Consider the following 19,319-nt stretch of genomic DNA (forward strand, 5'->3'; position numbering starts at 1 on the left):
CAAAATGCCCTGACAGCTTTCAAGGACCTTCTTCATCCGGGGCAACTACTGATAAAGATAGACAACACCACGGTCATGTGTTATATAAACAAGCAGGGGTGCACTCATTCTTATCCCCTTTGCAGACTAGCCATGGCTTTATGGGACACAGCATTGACTTACCAAGTTCATCTGCAGGCACAATTCCTGCCAGGAAAGGAAAACACTCTGGCAGACGAACTAAGCAGAAACCTCATGGATCCCCACGAGTGGCACCTGGATCCACAAGTCTTCAGCATGATAAAGAAATGGGGACGCCCAGACATAGATCTGTTTGCCTCCCCTCAAAACAATCAACTAAAAAGATTCTGCACAAGGACTTATCACAGACAAGCTTGGAAAGTGGACGCCTTATCTTTCAACTGGACAAACCTATCAGTATATGCCTTTCCTCCACTGCCTTTCCTCCACTGCCTCTCCTACCCAAGGTACTCCTAAAGGTCAGGCAGGAGAAACCAAAAATGATTCTGATTGCCCCAGACTGGCCATGCCATACTGGTATCCGATCTTAAGGAACTTGTCCCAATGCCCAGCCTGGACCTTACCTCAAATACCTCATCTACTGTCCCAGCAAAACAATCAGATTCTGCACAGCCAACTCAGGACCCTAAACCTGGCAGCATGGCGAATAATGTAGCCATACAAACCACACCTCTCAGTAAAGCTGTGATGGATGTCATTTTAGAAAACAGAAGGCCTTGCACCAGAAAATCCTATGCTGGGAAATAGAAGAGATTTTGCGCTTGGAACCAAGCTCAAGGAACTGATACAGCTGTCCCAAATATTCCTCAGATTTTGCAATACTTAACTGAGATGCTGGACAAAGGCCTATCTTTTTCTTCAATTAAAATCCATGCATCTGCCATTTCAGCTCATTACAATACAGAGCCACCACTTTTTTCTCATCCTTTATTAAGGCAGTACCTCAGAGGAGCCAAAAACGTAAGGCCTCCAAGGAGAACACCAATACCTGCATGGGACCTCAGTTATGTCTTGGAAAAACTCACCTTACCTCCTTTTGAGCCAGCTCCTACTGCGGATATAAAGTTCTTATCTTGGAAAACAGCTCTGCTCCTAGCAATAACTTCTGCAAAACGAGTTTCAGAGCTACAGGCTCTCATGGCTGTGGAACCCTTTATCATTTTTTATCCAGACAGGGTCTCTCGGAGAACAAACCCTACATTTATGCCTAAGGTGGTGTCCAGTGTAGCCCTTAACCAAATAATTCATTTGCCAACTATTTATCCAAATCCACAGAACAAGGGGGAGAAAATTCTGCATTCTTTGGACGTACACAGTCAACTTAGATTCTACTTGGGCAAAACTAAAGTTTTCAGAAAGACAGAACAATTACTAGTGGCATATGCCACAGCATCTCCAAGCAGACTATTTCAAAGTGGATAGGTTATTCGTTTCTACTACTCACAGCATGGCAAACCAGTGCCTAAGGGCATTAGGCCACATTCAGCCAGAGTTGCAGCCACTTCTGCAGCCTTTCTCAGGGGAGTACCAACCTAAGACATTTTAGAGGCTGCTACTTGGGAGTTCAGTGCATACCTTTACAAAACATTACAATCTGCCTCTTTACTCTAAATCCAGGGCAGGCTTTGCCACTGCAGTTCTGCAGGGCTTCATAGCCGCTCCTAATGCTGTTTAGCTCCAGCCCCCCCCCCCCCCAACTATAGCTTTGGGACTCAACCCAAATGTAATGACTGCAACAGTGAAACACGAAGAAAATAGTACAGTTGTGTACACTTAATATGAATGTAGATGTTCAAGTGTATTCACTGTTGCAGTCCAGGTTACCCACCCGCCACCCCCTTATTTTTGCTGGAACTTATCTTTACTTCTCTAATCTATACAACCTAGGTGGTGTGTTTGCTTATAGATGAAGGTAAAACTTATTTTTGGTGCATGTATGTTTTATTTACATAATTTTAGCCTACCCTTTTGGGGGCACCTGACATCTGGGGCAAGAAAAACTGAATAGAATGGTGTCGGCTGCATCTTTTATACCCCTGACGACCTGACATCAGGGAAGAGGCGACAGCAACCAACGCAGGACCCAAGACTTTGGAATTCAGGCCGACCGAGGGCAACCTGCCAGCAGGATAACCCAAATGTAATGACTGCAACAGTGGATACACTCGAACATCTACATTTATGGTAAGTGTACACAACTGTACTTTTTTGCGGGTGCACATGCACACACTTTTTTCATTTAAATCTACAACAGCACTCTGTATTTGGGAAACGTTATGCAAGTTGTTTTTTTGCCAAACTTTCATCAGCAATGGAGGTGTGACAGCTGTAGGTTCACTTTTGGTAAGCTCTTATTTAATATCTCTGTGCCTCAGTACATGCGATTATGAGACCGAGTATCAGACAGGTCTGAGGCTGAGTATATTCTGCATTTTGTAGCATTAGTCACAAAAATGTACTTAACTCTGTTTGCATTGGTTTTGTGTCAAAGCTGAAAGCATGGATTTGATGGCTGATGATGGCTACCTGGCTTAAGTAGTCCGGCCACGTCTCTGGGTAATCGATGAGCTCAAGCCTGGGCAAGTTTCATTTGTATTCAAGCTCCAGACAGGGGCTAATATTTTCCCTTCTTATTACATAATTTAAAGTAAGTGCATATATTTGTGAGCCCTGCATCTGTTGTAGAAATAAGTTTAGCTAACAGGGACATCTTCCCTTTGCATGAAATTGCAAGTGGTTGACTGATGTTTAAATGCAGAGTGTGATGTAAACTGTTGGTTTTGAAACTTTATTAAGTTAATTTTGCTGTCTCTTAATTCTTTTAGGCTGCTGATGGGATCATCGTCAGCTCTTCTTCAGACCACTCTCTGACTGTCTGGAAGGAGATGGAGCAGAAGCCTTTGCGTCAGTACAGGTCTACTTCAGATCCCATCCATGCCTTTGATCTCTATGGGAATGAGATTGTTACAGGCACAGTGGCTAACAAGATTGGGTTGTACTCCATGTCAGATGGCCCGAATTCTCCTATAAGTACCAACAAGCTAAGCACCGAGAACTTCCGTGGTACTTTAACCTGTTTGAATGTTTTACCTACAAAGCGCCTGCTGCTGCTGGGATCTGAAAATGGTGTTGTTAGACTTCTGGCTTGAAGCTTAGCTTTTTACATGAATAAGACAAGGCTTTTCTCCAAGAAGAGAAGTATAAAACATAAAAGATGAACTGTAGCATAAAGCACATCTTCTCAGGGCAGACTTTTCTTAATAAAGTCCTGTATTGATACTTACAGATAACCATTTAACTGGTTTTGAACATTCCCTTTCTTTTTTTTTTCTGTTGTATCTCAGCCTGTACTTAGTGGACCAGACATGGTTGTGCTTTCAGGAGAAGTGCTACAAAGTGAGAGAGGAAAATGGAAGCACAAAACATGTCTCCTCAGGGCAACCTGTAAAAAGTCCTGCGTTGACACTTTCAGATTTTCCTATAAACTGTTTTGAACATTAATTTTTTTAAGAACTTTTTGTTTCTTATTTTGAAAGCATCATGACCAGGCCTGAAGGCGTACTGTGACTGGCTGTGTTCGGAGTAAGGCTGGTCCCTTGTTTCCTGTTGCTTTGGCCAACAGCTCAGCCATTCGGTTCTGTATGCACTGTATTAACCATCACTGTAGAGACACAAATATTGTTATGATGATGTGTGCAGCAGCATAGAAGTGCAGGCATACAGTCCAGATGTCTTTTATAGTCCCATGATTTCACTCCTCTTCTAGCAGTGGAATAGTACTACATCACTGCACACTTACATTCCACTGTAGCGTAACCGTTAGCCATGTTTGACTTTCACAGGGGGTTTGGTCCTGCCGAAGTCAGATAGTACCCGAGTGGAAATGGCTGTGAATGCGAGCTGGAAACCAGAAACCATTTGTTTTTTAACCACCAGCTAGCTTTTACACAGAAACTAAGCAGCTTGTTTTACACAGGGTTTGGATCCTTACCATATACATCCTCCATATCGGAGTGCAGTGGGCCATCAGCTTCTAAATATCCTTAACTTAAATTGAAAAAAAATTATATATACAAACACCTGGGATATGGAAGGGAAAATGTATCTGCAGATTTTTTTTCTGATGAAACACCTTGATTATCATTTGGCCAACCAGTTTGTTAATGTGGAATTAGAGAATTAGATTAACAAAAGCCCCTTGTGTATTTTTTCTTGTTTTACTGGCTCTTCTAACACTTCATCCACAATATGGGCAATAACATGTGAGGATGTAAAACTTTACAGTGTCCATGTTGAAAAAACATGACCTAATAACCAAAAAAATATCCAAAACACACTTTCATTCAAAACCATTTACTACGATAGTTGGTGAGTACAGCTGATTGCAGAGAACCTTTTCTTGTATCTCAGCACTATGTTTTTTCCTTTGCAACACCTATGTATTATTTCATCTGTCATTTTTTTTTTCTTTTCTTTTTTTTTCTTTACATCTTGTGCTGAAAATAACTTTCTTTCATAATTTACTTTCAGACTGCAGAGCATTTTAGGTACTATTTTGTAAAAAAAAAATGTTTAATTCTGTATTCAGTGGTTGAGTCTAATTTTCAGCTAGCTGAGAAGATATTTTGTGCTAATTTCCAACATTGTTCCAAGTTTTTTCAGGAAACCAAGGGTACTGTGAGAGGTTTTGGATCCATACACATATAGACATTGAAGCAAAATACTTGCAACCCTTCATCAGACTGTAAAGCTCATGATGTGTGACAGTGGGATAGAAAACCTTGAGATTTGGAGCAACTTTTTAAGTGCCAGAAAATATGTGCGTTGTCTCCAGAATGTATGCACCTTTAGATTTTAGTAGGATGTCTTCCTGTTATATAGCTTAAAAGCACTTTATTTTCTTCCCAGTATTGTCATAGATGCATCATCAGGCCAGAAACAGAAGTATGTTTTTACAAGTATTGTCTAGTAGAGTAATGGAGATTGGTTATTGAATATGTCTCATCTGGTACTGTACCTGTTGTGTCATTGGATCATAGAAGTTGTTTACCTCTGAAATTCTTGTAGCACTGGATGCCCAGTACTAGACGTAACATGACATCTTCTTCAGGTTTTAACCCAGCAGTTTTGCATTGTTTTGTGGGTGGTTCCTAACTAGAAAAATAGTACACAGTTAGCCATTGTCATCCTCTCAAGCAGGGGAGGACAGTTTTGCTTCTCTTTCCTTTTTTCTGAGTGTTTAATGTCTGGTTAGCTTGAAGGCATATGATGTACCCTTTGCTATTCTGTTCATGGGTAGGTGTGTGTGTGTGTGTGTGTGTGTGTGTGTGTGTGTGTGTGTGTGTGTGTGTGTGTGTGTGTGTGTACCACTGCACAATTGATGCCCTATACGTAGAGGTAACCTCTACACCAGCTAATGTCTTCTGTGCAGAGCTGTGTGCTACACCAGCTGGTGTGCTGTGTGTTGCAGCAACTGCTTTTCTTTGCACAGAAATGTGTGCCTCCCCATCTGACATCCTGTGCGTAGAGGAGTGTGCCGCATCATCTGACATCCTGTGCGTAGAGGTGTGTGTCGCACTGTCTGACGTCCTGTGCGAAGAGGTGTGTGCTGCACCGACTGACATCCTGTGTGTGCGCCTGACGTCCTGTGCGTAGAGGTGTGTGCCGCACCGTCTGACGCCCTGTGCGTAGAGGTGTGTGTTGCACCGTCTGACGCCTTGTGCATAGAGGTGTGTGCCGCACTGTCTGACGCCCTGTGCGTAGAGGTGTGTGCCGCACCATATGATATCCCATGCATAAAGGAGTGTGCCGTAGAGGTGTGTGCTGCACCTGATGTCCCATGCATAGAGGAGTGTGCTGCACCAGCTGATGTCCCATGAGTAGAGGAGTGTGCTGCACCATCTGACATCCCATGTGTAGTGGAGTCTGCTGCACCAGCTGATAACCCATGCTTAAAGGCATGTGCTGCACTAGCTGACATCCCATGCATAAGGCGTGTGCGGTACCAGCTGGTGTCCAGTGCATAGAGGTGTGTGGTTTACCTGTCACCCTCTTACACAGAGGCATGTGATGTGCTGGCCATGATTTACAGACACAGGCAAGTGCTGCACCAGCTGCCATGCTATGCTTATAGGCATTTGCTGCACCAGCTGACATCCTGTTCATAGAGGCTTATGCTATCTTCTTGCATAAAGCTATATACTGCACTTGTCACTTTACCCTGCATAGAAGCATGTACTATAGCAACCCCCATCCTGCACAGAAATGCATGACCTGCACCTTGCCCATTGAGGTATGCCCCGCAAAGAGGTTTGTGAGGTGCAGCAGCCATTGTTTTACAGTTAATGGCAAATGCTCCACCAGCTACAATTTTGTGCATACAGGCCAGTGCTGTACCGGCCCCTATCCTTTGCATAGTCAAGTGCTGTGTCAGCTGTTGTCTTGCTTGGAGATGGGTACTGTATTAGCTGGTGTCCTGCACAGAGAAACACCCTGCATTGTCTGCTCATTAGTGTAGGGTCATGTACTTCAAGTGTTGTCCTTCGTGTGAGAGTTTGTATTATAACAGCAAGTGGATTCTGTCACTAAGGCATCATCACATGTGATATATGAGAACATAGCAGCAGCTCAGGCAGGTGTTCATGAAGAATGTTTAGTTCTCAGCTAGCACTGCAGCTTTATGGACACTTACTGGCTCTGAAAGTCGTACTTCTGAACTTCTCTTTCTCATATCAGAATGAATATTACTCCTACTGAGATAGTAAGGATGCCTTTTATTCCAATTCTTAGGGGAACAGAGGGAAAGAGCAGAAGCTAATTGAGATGTTTTCTGAGGGTCAGAATTAGATGTGTGCAAGTGCCAAAATGTAGTTTATTTTTGAATTTAGGATGCATCTTAAAATTGGTTTGGTGTGAAGATGGAGATTAGGGTTCGAGTCCCATCTAACTTTTACTTACAATCTTTATCCTTTTCAAATGTGCTTCACTTCCTTTCCAGCTGCCACCCCAGTAGAAAGAACATGAGTTGTTTAACTTCAGAAGTTTTCTGTGGTGGGAAATTGCAGGGATTTCATTTTTTTCCATTCTCCAAGTTAGCAGTATTTTTCTCCTTTGCTTCCACACACAAGGACCATGCTTACCTATTGCCACTGGACTGCATTACCACACAGCGGGCCAGAATAGTTCACTCAGTTGCTGTGCTGCTTAGTTATTTATTATTGAATACACTGTTTATGTCTTGGTCCTAATATTTGTCATGGAAATTTTCCTGAGTTTGATACCCCTCAGGTTGTAGCTAAAACTATCAGATTCATTAGTTGGGATCCGCATAGCACTGTCTTTTGTGTATTGGCTTGGAAAGCATCAGGATGCCAAAGCAATGTAATTGACTTTGAAGCAGAGAAGGAAGAAATTATAGGATATCTAGCTTCCGTTAAGATGGAGATTGAAAGTGTCTAGTGTAGAGATTGGCAGGAAGGTCTCTAGTGTGATCCAAGGCCAGTGGTGTCACAGTATCATAAGAAGACCGTGATCATTGTCACCTGCAGATGTCCGAAGTTACCTGGCAGTCATTACAAAAAAGCAAGCTGGCTGTTGACAGTCCACACTTTAATTGTAAGCGCTTTCATTGAGGCACATACCTCAACTTCTTCAGACAGCTCAACACCACACAATACATTTAATATATATTGCAATCATTTAAGACCAGTTAAGTTCAAAAATCAATTAAAACAGTATAAATGTAAAGGTACAAGACCTAAAAAATACATAATATGACAAACTTTAGAATATTGCATATAACAACATTTTGACTTGACACTATGGTTTGTCATGACATACAATATAAGTGACATCATGGAAGAAGCAACAGCAACCGACACAGGACCCAGGACTTTGTTAATCAGGCCAACTGAGGGCTATCTGCAAGCAGATAACCCAAATGTAATGACTGCAACAGTGAATACACTCAAACATTTACATTTATGGTAAGTGTACACAACTGTACTTTTTAAGTCACCTGGCAGTCATTACCTGCTGTCAGCTCCTTTTTGACAAGTGAAGGGGCCAACTTGCACCTGTCACCTGCAAGACTGCGGTGCACGGCTGACAAGCAATTTGGAGAGGAGCATCCCTGAGTGTTTGCACAGCCTCCCTTGTTGCCAAGTGACTGCAGCATACTTGTGTTGGATATTCATCCACCAAACAATCCCTCAAATCACCTGGAGTGGACATACTCATCACTGTCTGGAACAAGGGCTTTTCTTTCCAATTCTTTATCCCCACAGTTGAGGAGGGACTGCAAATGTATGCTGATGATGGTCTTCTGGATCCCTATTGCTGCAGCAAGGTCATTAGGCAGAAGCAGACAGTGGTATGTAACATCTGTTGATTTGATGAGACCTGTTCATGTAGGTGCAAGAATGCACTGTCAGGGTATGATCTGATCACAGCTATAGGTCTAGTGCAGTCTTCTCACACTGCACTGCTACATATGAAACCCTTGGTACTAGCTTTAGCTGTCTATCAACCCAAGTGTCAGGAGTGCAGATTCCCGTCCATTCCAGAGCTAGGGTTGGGTCTGTCTTCCTGTGCCCTGGGGGATTTTGAACAAAATACAGTGATCTACACCCCCTTAGAAACATTGTAGTTGATGGAGCCTCCATGGACTGGATTGTAGATCCTTTATTGAGAGTGTATCTAGGCAAGAAGGTAGAGAATATATACTTGGTCATCCCATTTGTGGATCCTCTCCAAAATATATTTTTGCAGCTTGAAAGTGTCTGGCTTTTGCTCCCTGTTCTCACAACAAAGCAAATGCCTTATACAACCTGTAGAACAAATGATCAGGATCTATGGGAGGCAGATGCCTGAGTGATCTGTTTAGTCCTGCGTAGATTACAAATTTCACAGCACTTTACCATGAAAAGGGAGTCCTAAGATTTTGGACAAAGTAAACAGGAGGCTTTTATAAGGCATCACACTGGTCTTAGACACCACAGCTGTCTGTTTCACTGCCTGCCCTAGAAAATCAGACAATGGAGAAGTTGGCAGCCCTTCCTGAATCCACAGTAAGGAAAAGTTTTTCTAGGCACTTACCACAACTTCTACCATAGGCTTCCATGTAGCCCACTGGAACCTTATTTTTTATTTAGCAGTATGGCTAGAACAGAAGCATCTGGGTAGGTATCACAGAATGTCATAGCTGAGGCTCTCCTCTTTTAAGAAAGAGCTTGTGTGACCATCCTTGTGTCCTTTGTTCCTTTTCTGAACAGACCTCCTAAGAGCTTCTTGAAGATCTCTAAAGAGAAAATTTGCCTAAACCATTATGAAAAGCCTCAGTTATGGACTTATTTTTATTTTTTTTCTTTGTTTTCTGGGTCATCCCATTTCTCAATAAGGAGAAGCCCTCCTTATACTGTGAGCAGGGCCCCCTCCCCAAGTGACAGGCAGGGCTGTGGTCTCTGTTTTATTGCCAAAGTCATCCTGGAGGTTGACTCCACTGGTCAAGTAGCTATAGTACTGATTTTTATCCAGGACTGCCCATGAATGTCCAGTTTTTCAAATTTACCGTGGGTGGGAGGGTCCTCACTAGGAAATGTTGGATTCTCACCATGATCGTGGACAGCTATCTTCTAGACCTTAGATGAAGTCTCCTTTACCAAAAGAGCTTAATTTAGAAGCTAATAGATCTCAGTGGAGTGACCCATACTGTATTTTGCACAGAGGGCCATAGGGACAATCCATGCTATGGAAAGAGACAGGGAGTTAGATTGCCTCCTGTTTGTAGCTCCAGAGGAAGTGGGAGGTATATGCCCTATTTTGGGTCTCAAGAGCCTCCATCAAGCACTTTCAGTATATCTAGTTCAAGATGGTTATGCTCAGGGATTTTGCTCTGCTTTCACAGTGTGCTTGGATGCTGGTATTGGGCATGATGGATGCTTTTTAGTACATCAGTGTCTGTGTACGACTCGGGACTTTCCTAACAGTGTACCTTGTTGGGTGTCACTTTCAGGGTTCAGTGTCCTAGAGGTCATATATTTGGCATCCTGAGTGGGAACAAGGTCACGATTCAAACTATGATCCTGTTGAGCCTTATGATGACCATGATCATCACAGCTGTTTTGAGTGTGTAGTTGTTGCAGTGACAAGTATTGTGTTAGGAATTGTGGAGTCACCACATATCTTCTGATACCAAACTGTTGTCACTGCACTTGGAGTGGTGAGAGGTCATCACCAATCTCATGGGATCATCCATTCCTGTAGCATTCAGCTTTTGATAGTATGCAGTTTAGTTTGTTTGAGGACCCAGCTTTGCTCATTCATGGTCCAGAGGAAGTGGACCACTGAAACAGGAGGACTCCGTGTTAATACATTTGTACCTGCAACAGATATTTATCTCTGTTAAAGTTCTGGAAATTGAAGCTGAGGTTAGGGTTCTTCCTGCTTTGTCCTATATCTAGACATTGTTTTAGTTTATGAATAAACAAAGCTGTAAGTAGAAGGGCATTTTGTTTTTGGCATTCGGCCATAGACAAGGGTGATCACCTTTCTAATGGTTCACATTCCTAGGGAGCATGCTGAAGGACACCTTGTGTCTCATCTCCAGTCCTTTTCTTGCAAAGAATCCTTTCTGGTCATTTTTTCCAGTAGTAAAGCTGTTGAGATTGGCTTGTTCATATGCCTGGACAATGTAGTAATTCATCTGTTTTTCTCAGTTCAGCAGGCTGAGAGGGAGCCAATTGTGGATATATTCTTTCCTCCATGGAAAAGAGGTATTCCTGTATGACTTTTTCCCTGTCCTGTGGTGGTTTTATTTGATTGATTCCTGGTTATATGCCACTGTAAAATGGGAAAATTCCTTTAGCTCTGTGTGGCAGCAGGTTTTGATGTCCTGCTTCTGCCAACTGTCCAGAGAGGAGTCTTGAAGATGATTATGACCACCAAGAAACCTTCAATCAATGAAACATATTTTAAATGGAAGTGATTCTCCAGTTATGTGGAGAAATACCTTCTGTTGCCCCATTTAGTCAACATGTGATTTTTGATTCATCTTAAAGGATTCTTGTCAGTCTTCCAGACTGCAAACTATGGAAACTCGCAAAGAAACTGAGTAGGCAGCCATCAAACAATACACTACCTTGTTGAACTACATTACTTCAGCCACTCACAATTGTCTCCACGTTTTCAGCAAGGGAGCACATGCCCCATACCTGCCCACATGGGGAAGTTTCACTACCAGACATGATAAAATGAGAAATTACAGTAAATGCACAAATAACTTTAATCAAACTGTTTGTCACAATTCTGGGAAATGGCAACATGATGAACTAAGAAATCAGTAAACCCAGTTCAGCTAATTTTCAATTAATAAAGAAGCAGTAAAACTTAACTATTCCATCTCTGCACCTGTATTTCTTAAGTGTGCACCACACTCAAGATGCATGTGTGGTATCTCAGCCCATTATGGCTTAGCATAGTTTGATACAACTGGTTCAGCAGCTCAGAAGTTTGTCTGCTGGCATTTGCTTTTTGTGGTGGCCATCATATGTGTTTGCAGTATCCCGGAATGACAGGCTCAGTCTTTCACAAACATTGAGTGTACTTTGACACTATGTCATTTTCCTCCTGTTAGTTTCAAAGTTGCCCTTAAATCAGTTAATTTCTGTTCTTGTTTTCTTTCCAGTTGCACAAACCATCTTGGAGAGAGAGTGAGTTCTTTTCTGTTGTCTTACTCCCAACAATTCAGGTTTTACTTGGAGGATGTATTAATTTAGGAAGGCCAGAACATTTGTTTGGCTCATTTACCACAGTGAAGGAAGGGTGTTACACTTGGTATGTAAACCTTTTCAAGTTGATAGTTAACTGCATTACATTTGGTCATCAAGCAATGAACCACCAGTTGGGTAGTGTTGGTCAGATTCCACTACACTGAGTGTTGGCCTTACATTGTTTGCTTTAGAATATCTCCATTGCAGACATCTGTGCCACAAACACCTGGTCATAATTTTACACTTTCAGTAAGGACTATTACTTGGACCACAACTCCCAAGATTTACACCTCTCCATCCTGCTATCCTGTGGCTGCAGATGGAATTTCCTGCAAGTTCCGTTAGGTATATTTTTATATATATCCTTGTGTGTTGTGTTTTTTCAAGTTGTGCTCACCCTGTCTTTGTAGTTCAGATTGTGCAGCAAAGGCACAGTCTGCTGTCGTAGCTTAGTGCCTTAGTGCCTGATGCTGTAGGGCATAAAACAGCAGGAAACGTGCATGCACTTTGCATAGGAACAAGAATGAAAAATATTGCCGGGCTAGAGACTGCAGAAAAGGAAATTCCAACAAATAGTGATTTAATAAGGATATTTCATATTTTTAGTGGCACCACCTGGCTACTAAAATTCAAATTAAACTTAAACATTTTTATGCTATTTAGAGTATTAGCTGTTTCAAAGATAGTAAGTGAAGTTTATTATTTTGTTAGGTATGTGATCCATTTCCTTTTAAACTCCCATCAGCTTAACCTGGTTTAATAAAAATTGATTTGGTATTCTAAAACTGAATAAACAGGAGGGGTCTCACTGAAAACTGGCTGCTGCAACTCATGTAGGTGATAGTGGCATTAAACGTATTTTTTATTACCAAAGCTGAGCACATAATACAATTCACATTATACAGAATTGTCATTTGTGCAGAGATGCATAGATTTGTTTTTGTTTTATGGTATTAATTTGTGACAAGATAAGAAAAAAATACCGAAGAAATGAAGATAGCTTTTTTCTTTTTTTTGTCTGTCTTTTGACAGGAGCTAAACTTAAAATTTTAAACCCAGAATTTTAGTATGCATATTGCCGCTACTGTTAAGTGCTTCATTTTGAGCAGATGACCACTGTAACTGCCTATGCATAATCTCTGTGTAATGAGTCACTCTGTTCTGTTTGGAATCTGTCTGGCACTTGAAGACAGCCCTTCCTCACACACCAGCTGATTAAAGCATGTTTATATTTTATTTCTTGAAAGTTATTGTACAGAACCAAACTCCTACATATGAAGTAGGAGCATGCTCCATAGTGGATATAGTAATCTAACACTTGATGTTCAGGATTCAGATGACTGTTAATGTTTAACATCAGACTCCTAACTCTATTAGTAGGCAAATTCTGTACAGAAAATATTTTAAAAAACTTTGATGTTTGTGGACCTGTGTCTCATCTACATAAATCGGGTATTGATGCACAATTGAGATACAGTTGTGTAAATATTTTTTATTCAAAAACTATAGACTGCCTTATTTCATTCAATGTCAGCCATCTTTATTATTTCAAGAGTATCTACATTTCTACTTGTTTTACAGTACAGATGTTCCAGTAAAGCATTCTTTATACAGAGTAAAACAGTAATTCTATATTTTTCAAGTAGAAATGTACAGAACAGTCATGCAGTGTAGTGTGACATCAACTGTGCCATATGGGAAAATGTTAACTTGTGCAAGCCCTGAAGACTAATTGGATGACAGGACAAATGATGGAAGGTAAAGAGAGCAGAGCAGCTCTAGTAAAAGGATCAGGACATAACAGTTTGCACCAGTGGCTTCGTGAACAGTAAAAACAATGTTGACTGAAGTGTTTGCAAGAGAACAATGAGCAAAAGAAAATTAAGAGAACTGCAGACATGAGCAGAAATGTGGCTTGCATGTGGAACTGGAAATGAGAAATCATTTTTGTCATGTCATGATTTGTCCTGTATACTCTGCCTTTTATACGTAGCATTATATTACAGAGCCATGTATACAATACGCAGATGCAAAACTGTCAAGCTATTTATTATGGAAATAAAAAAAAAATGGAGAGTATCATTTTCCTGTATTGTTTAGGATTGCTGGTATTCAGACTGTTATTCATTTCATGCGCCAGCACATCTGTTATCAACCAGTTAAGGGATTTATATTTGTATATCCAGACTGAATGTGTTGTTGTTTTATATTACCAGCTTTACATACTAAATGTTGAATCTCCTCCTGTGTGAAAGCACTTTCAGGAATTCTGGGTATCTCACATTCTTGGCTTTAGTGCTACTTTCCAGCAGCATAAATGTATGCAGACTGCCTTGTTGTAGCCATTGTAGTATCTGGAAGTAATAACATTCAAATGCAGTCCATTTGTCCGTGACTGTGTTTAAAATATCTTTCATTTTGTTGAATTTTAAACTTGCCACCCATAGTAATGGGATCATGAACAACAATAAGTTTATTAAAAGGGTTTAACAGTTTTTTTTTTTCTCTTCTTGCATCAGCTATGAGAGGACCTCACAGAAACTACATCGTTAGTAACTAGGGAGAGCAGCTTCACTTCCAGCTTTTTTAGTGACATGAAGTAGCCAATAATGTCTGATCCTGATTGCTAATCGTGCCATGGTAATCTTCTTGCTGATTTGTTTATGAAATGTACTGTACAGTATACAGCCTTGCAGAGTTTGGGGTTGTTTTAGTGTCCTTTTAATAGCAAATGGTGGAGAGAAATAAAGCTTATTTTTTAGTACAGAAAGAGCTGCAACCTGCATCTGGAAAGTGACTTGAAGTTAGGCCATACGTTATCACTGTTGGGGGGGGGGACTCTTCCAGTTACTTGTGAAATAGTAAACGAACCAAAATGTGCCCTAACTATATAACTAAAACCAAATAAATAATGGTGATGGATATAGAATGGCTTCTTTATTTACTGTTAAGCGCTTTTCATTTGCCTCAAATAGCAAACTTCATCAGACAACAAACAACTAAAGCCTTCCTTCTTGTATACTTAAAATGGTATAATTTCCTTTTCAAATATTGATGTATTCAATACTTTTTTTAAAAACATATGACTCCTAAAAACTTGTTGCTAAAATACTAATACAATATCCAATCAGTTAAGCCAACATGCTCCATGAATGATTATATTGCAGACAATAAACCATTTTATATATATATATATATATATACACACACACACAAATATTCATAGATTAAATGAAAAAGTTACTACATACATCATACTAGCAGTGCATTTTCTGAGACCCAATAATTAATAAAATAGTGATTGCTATATACTCTTGAAAAGACACAAACATGCTAACCAGTACCTAAACTGAAAATATTATGACTAATATTCTATTTTTTATTTATTATTAATAATTTCTTACTTTCCTAGTTTTTTTACTTACTACCTAGCCAATGCCTTTAACTTAATTGATTTTGATTTTAGTAAGGAATGTGGGTTGCTTAAAAAGATGTTCATCGAGAGAGGGTATCCAACAAGTATGTTGGAAGATATATATAATGAAGTGCAAACAAAAAGGGAGAATGGACATTTTAACCCCATTCTTAGTTACCATGAAAAAAAACATCAGATAAGGACAAAAGTGCAATATGACTGCTCAGTTGCATTTATAACATTTAGTACGCATTTGTATGAAGTAAAAGCTATCATGATAAAGAATTGGGCAGTCATTAATGATGTAAAAATCAGAGAAAAGGTAGGGGAAGGATTAAAAATGGTGGCAAGAAGAGGCAAAAACCTTAAGAATTTAATAGAGCATTGTAAAAAACCTGCTAATAACTTGCACATGGGTATGAGTAGGTGTGGAATGTGTAACTACTGCAGTTTTATATCCCAAGCTCAATGTGCTGAGATCAAAAAGAAAATATAGAATTACTAGAAAATTTAATTGTAATACAAAAATGGTAGTTTATGTTGCTATATGCCAATTATGTCTGGTATATCATACGGGAAAAACAACTAGAAGTTTGAAAGAATATATGAGCATATTTATGCAATCAGAAAAGGCATTTTAACAAATGCATTATCAACGCATATATATGAATTTAAAGATAATCTGCTCAAGTTTTGTGTAATAAAACAGATTAAAGAACAGGATAGGGGCGGACCTTGGACTATTCAGCTGGAAAAGGCTGAATTGGTTTGACAATTGCAACTACATTCATGTGTATGGCCAGGATTAAATGATTACTGCACTATTAATAGTATACTTAAGTTAAAGGCATTTGCTAGGTAGTAAGTAAAAAAAGGAAAGTGAGTAAGTAAAAAATTAATAATAATAATAATAATAAAAAATAGAATATTCATAATATTTTCAGTTTAGGCATTGGTTAGCATGTTTATATTCATATTGTGTTTTTTCAAGAGTATGTAGCAGTCACTGTTGTATTATTTATTGGGTCTCATAGAAAATGCATTGCTAGTATGATGGATGTAAGTTCATAGGTAAGTACTAGGCTATCTGCCCAAGGGCATTTATAAGCCTAGCCAGAATGTGTTGGCTTTCGCCACCCCCTTAGATTAGTTCCTTGTGCCCCTGTCTAGCAGAGCCATTAGTTCCCTGCGCCACTGTCCAGCAGAGCCACTCCAGTGATCCTCTGGGTAAAGTTCTTTTTCTTCCTTGTTATTTTTTTGTGAACTTCTTCCTTTCTTTTTCTATTTCTTTTTATACACTCTGAATCCTCAGATTGTTGAATACTTGCATCTAGAATTACTGAGTTGTCGGTGGCATTATCTTGTTTCGTAGGAGTTCAGTGATCTTTACAGACAATAAACACATTCTTGCTGTTTACCTAACATTATTTATATCATCAGCCCAGTCATTAATATACAACAGTTCTCCAATACTTGTCAAATGCACAAGTGCAATCATCATCAGCAAGTCAAGATTTACTACTAATAATGGTAATCAAATCATCCAACTTTAGACATGAGAAAGATCACCAGTGTTATCAGGTGTTACCTTTGAATATACATAACATTTATTACACAGTGCAAGACAACTGTGCTTTAGCAACTCATTAATGGTATACTCATTTAAGGAATCGATATTCAGCTGCAAATGAGTAAAAAACTAAAAGAAAAGAATAATCAAAATCAAGTTACCACAGAATTCAGAGAGAAATTAAAACAACCAATATACAACTAAATACCAAATTAAGTACAGTAAAGTTGTTGCTCTTACAGTACAAGTTGTGAAAGTCACACAAAAGCTGGAATTCCTCACTATTGCTCACAGTCGCACATCTTATTAACAGTAAGGATCAATAAATCACAAACCACAACAGGATTGTTTAGATGAGCTTTGCTGTGGATTGCTTAATTGGCTTTCATAAATCAGTCTGCTCCTTCTGGTTTCTCTGGTACAGCAGAAAATTTCAGTTTTTTTAACGGTGTATTCTGTCTTCTAAACTCTACTATTTTTGAGACAGATCTTCTTGAGAAGCCTCATATTCAGCCAACCTTTTCTTCATTTCAACCTCCGATTTTTGCAGTTTTTTTTTCAGTTCATCTGAATAGCTACTTAAAGTTTCTTCCATACTTTGAAGGAATATATCACTTCAAATAAAAGTTTAATTTATTTTAATCACCTCAAGTACATCTGACTTATTTTCCTCTCAATTACTGGAAGACATTTCTTTGTTTTAACACCTTTATTAAGTTATCACTAAAGACAGATAAATTATGCATATGTTCTTTTTTATAACTCTAAGTTTTTCATTTAATCTATGAAGATCTGTGTATGTATACATATTTATATATAAAGATTTATTGTCTGCAATGTAATCATTCATGGAGCATGTTGGCTTAGATGATTGGATATTGTATCAGTATTTTAGCAACACGTTTTTATATGAGTCGTATGTTTTTAAAAAAAGCACTCTGTCACTTCCTGTTTGAAAAGGAAATGGCGCAATTTTAAGTATATAAGAAGGAAGGTTTTTGTTGTTGTCTGATGACGTTTCCTATTTGAGACCAATGAAAAGCGCGTAACAGTAATTAAAGAAGCCGTTCTGTATCCATTACTTATGAAATAGTGTCATTTCTATGTTTTTTTAAATGCTGTTAGGTATGTTACAGCTGGCCCTTTGGCATAGGAGAAAGTGTCTGCCTAATTTGCTAGTGATGTTAATTGAAGTAGTGTCCCAGTTGACCATTATGATAGCAAACCTGGCATTTCAACTACCCCACCATTAACTGGGAAAACTACTCATGTACCAACTCTTTTGCTCAATGTTTTCTGGAATTCATCAATTCCAACGCCTTGGATCAACTTATCCACACCCCCACCAGGGGCAGCACTATCCTAGACCTGGTCATCACCAACATGGGCGACCGGTGTTCCACACCAGAGGTCAGCTCCTCGTTGGTCAGATCTGACCACAAGCTAATCACCCTAGACATCCAAATCCTGCTCCCATTCCCCGTTAGGAAAACAACCGTAAAAAATTTCTCCAAAGCCAACTTCACGCTTCTTAAGACAGAAGTGGCAAACTTCACTACACCCATGCAGATGGACAATAGAGATACGACTGCTGAATTTTACACAAATGCACTTACATGAGTCGTGCTATCCCTGACAGAACCAAGATGCTGTCCTCCAAAAAAAGGAAGCCAATCTGGTGGTCTTCTGCCATAAACAAACTCTACAACAGAAGAAAGAAACTGTTGCAAAAAAGAGTAAAATCCCACGATTGGAGGAACTCCCTGGTCAGCCTCAGTAAGAAGCTGAGATCCCTCATAAAATCCGCCAAAGCTAGTTATGAAAACAAAATCCCCACTGATTCTAAAGACAACCACAAAGCATTCTATAGCTATGTCAAGAATCTCAATAGCAACACTCAGATCTGCTCTGAGTTGCAGCATAATGACACTGTAATGACAACTGATATTGCCAACATCCTGGAAGATAGGTTCAGTGCTAACTTTACCCCCTCTCACACCCTAAAGGGCCAATCTTTATACCGGAAGAATGCAAAGTTCCTGTAATCACGGCTACACAGGTAAAAACCTCACTCTCCAAAGCCAAGAACGCAGCATCCAAGGGACCTGACAACATCCCAGGCTGCCTTCTACACGAACTACAGAATGAACTGGCACCCCACCTAATTACCATGTTCAATCATAGCCTCACCTCAGGCTTTGTGCCTATTGAATGGCACACCATGATGGTTATCCCACTCCACAAAGGGAGGGCCACAACAGACCCTGGGAAATACCGCCCCATTAGCCTGACGAACCTGGTCTGCAAGTCCATGGAACGTATCATCATGGAACTCGTAAACAAAGACATCGGAAATCTCTAAACTCTAGGTTTAGGGGGGCAGCACTCTGCTGGGATAGATATTTGCCCTTTTGGTGGGGAGGGGGGGAGAAGTTTGCACTGAACCTGTCAGCTAGGATGTTAGCAATGTCTGTGGGTTCGGTGTATTTTTTGTCATTTGGACTAATTCTGAGCATATCTGGCAATTCCCACCCAGGTTCCTAAC

The 19,319-nt window shown here is 39.9% G+C and overlaps 1 protein-coding gene across 2 annotated transcripts in view; it reads left to right on the plus strand.

Annotated features, from left to right (window-relative positions):
• The window catches only part of WDR81 (WD repeat domain 81), a 626,861-nt gene extending 612,993 nt beyond the window's left edge, over positions 1-13,868 (plus strand). For both annotated transcript variants that reach the window (XM_044054364.1, XM_044054363.1), the window contains exon 11: positions 2,847-13,868. In XM_044054364.1, coding sequence (XP_043910299.1) covers positions 2,847-3,170 — 324 coding nt within the window. In that variant the 3' untranslated portion in view covers positions 3,171-13,868. The remainder of the gene's footprint in view (positions 1-2,846) is intronic.
• The last annotated feature ends 5,451 nt before the right edge of the window (positions 13,869-19,319 follow it).

The sequence above is a fragment of the Protopterus annectens genome, chromosome 13.part0 (assembly GCF_019279795.1).
Source record: "Protopterus annectens isolate FY-2018-M chromosome 13.part0, PAN1.0, whole genome shotgun sequence".
Taxonomy (NCBI): domain Eukaryota; kingdom Metazoa; phylum Chordata; order Ceratodontiformes; family Protopteridae; genus Protopterus; species Protopterus annectens.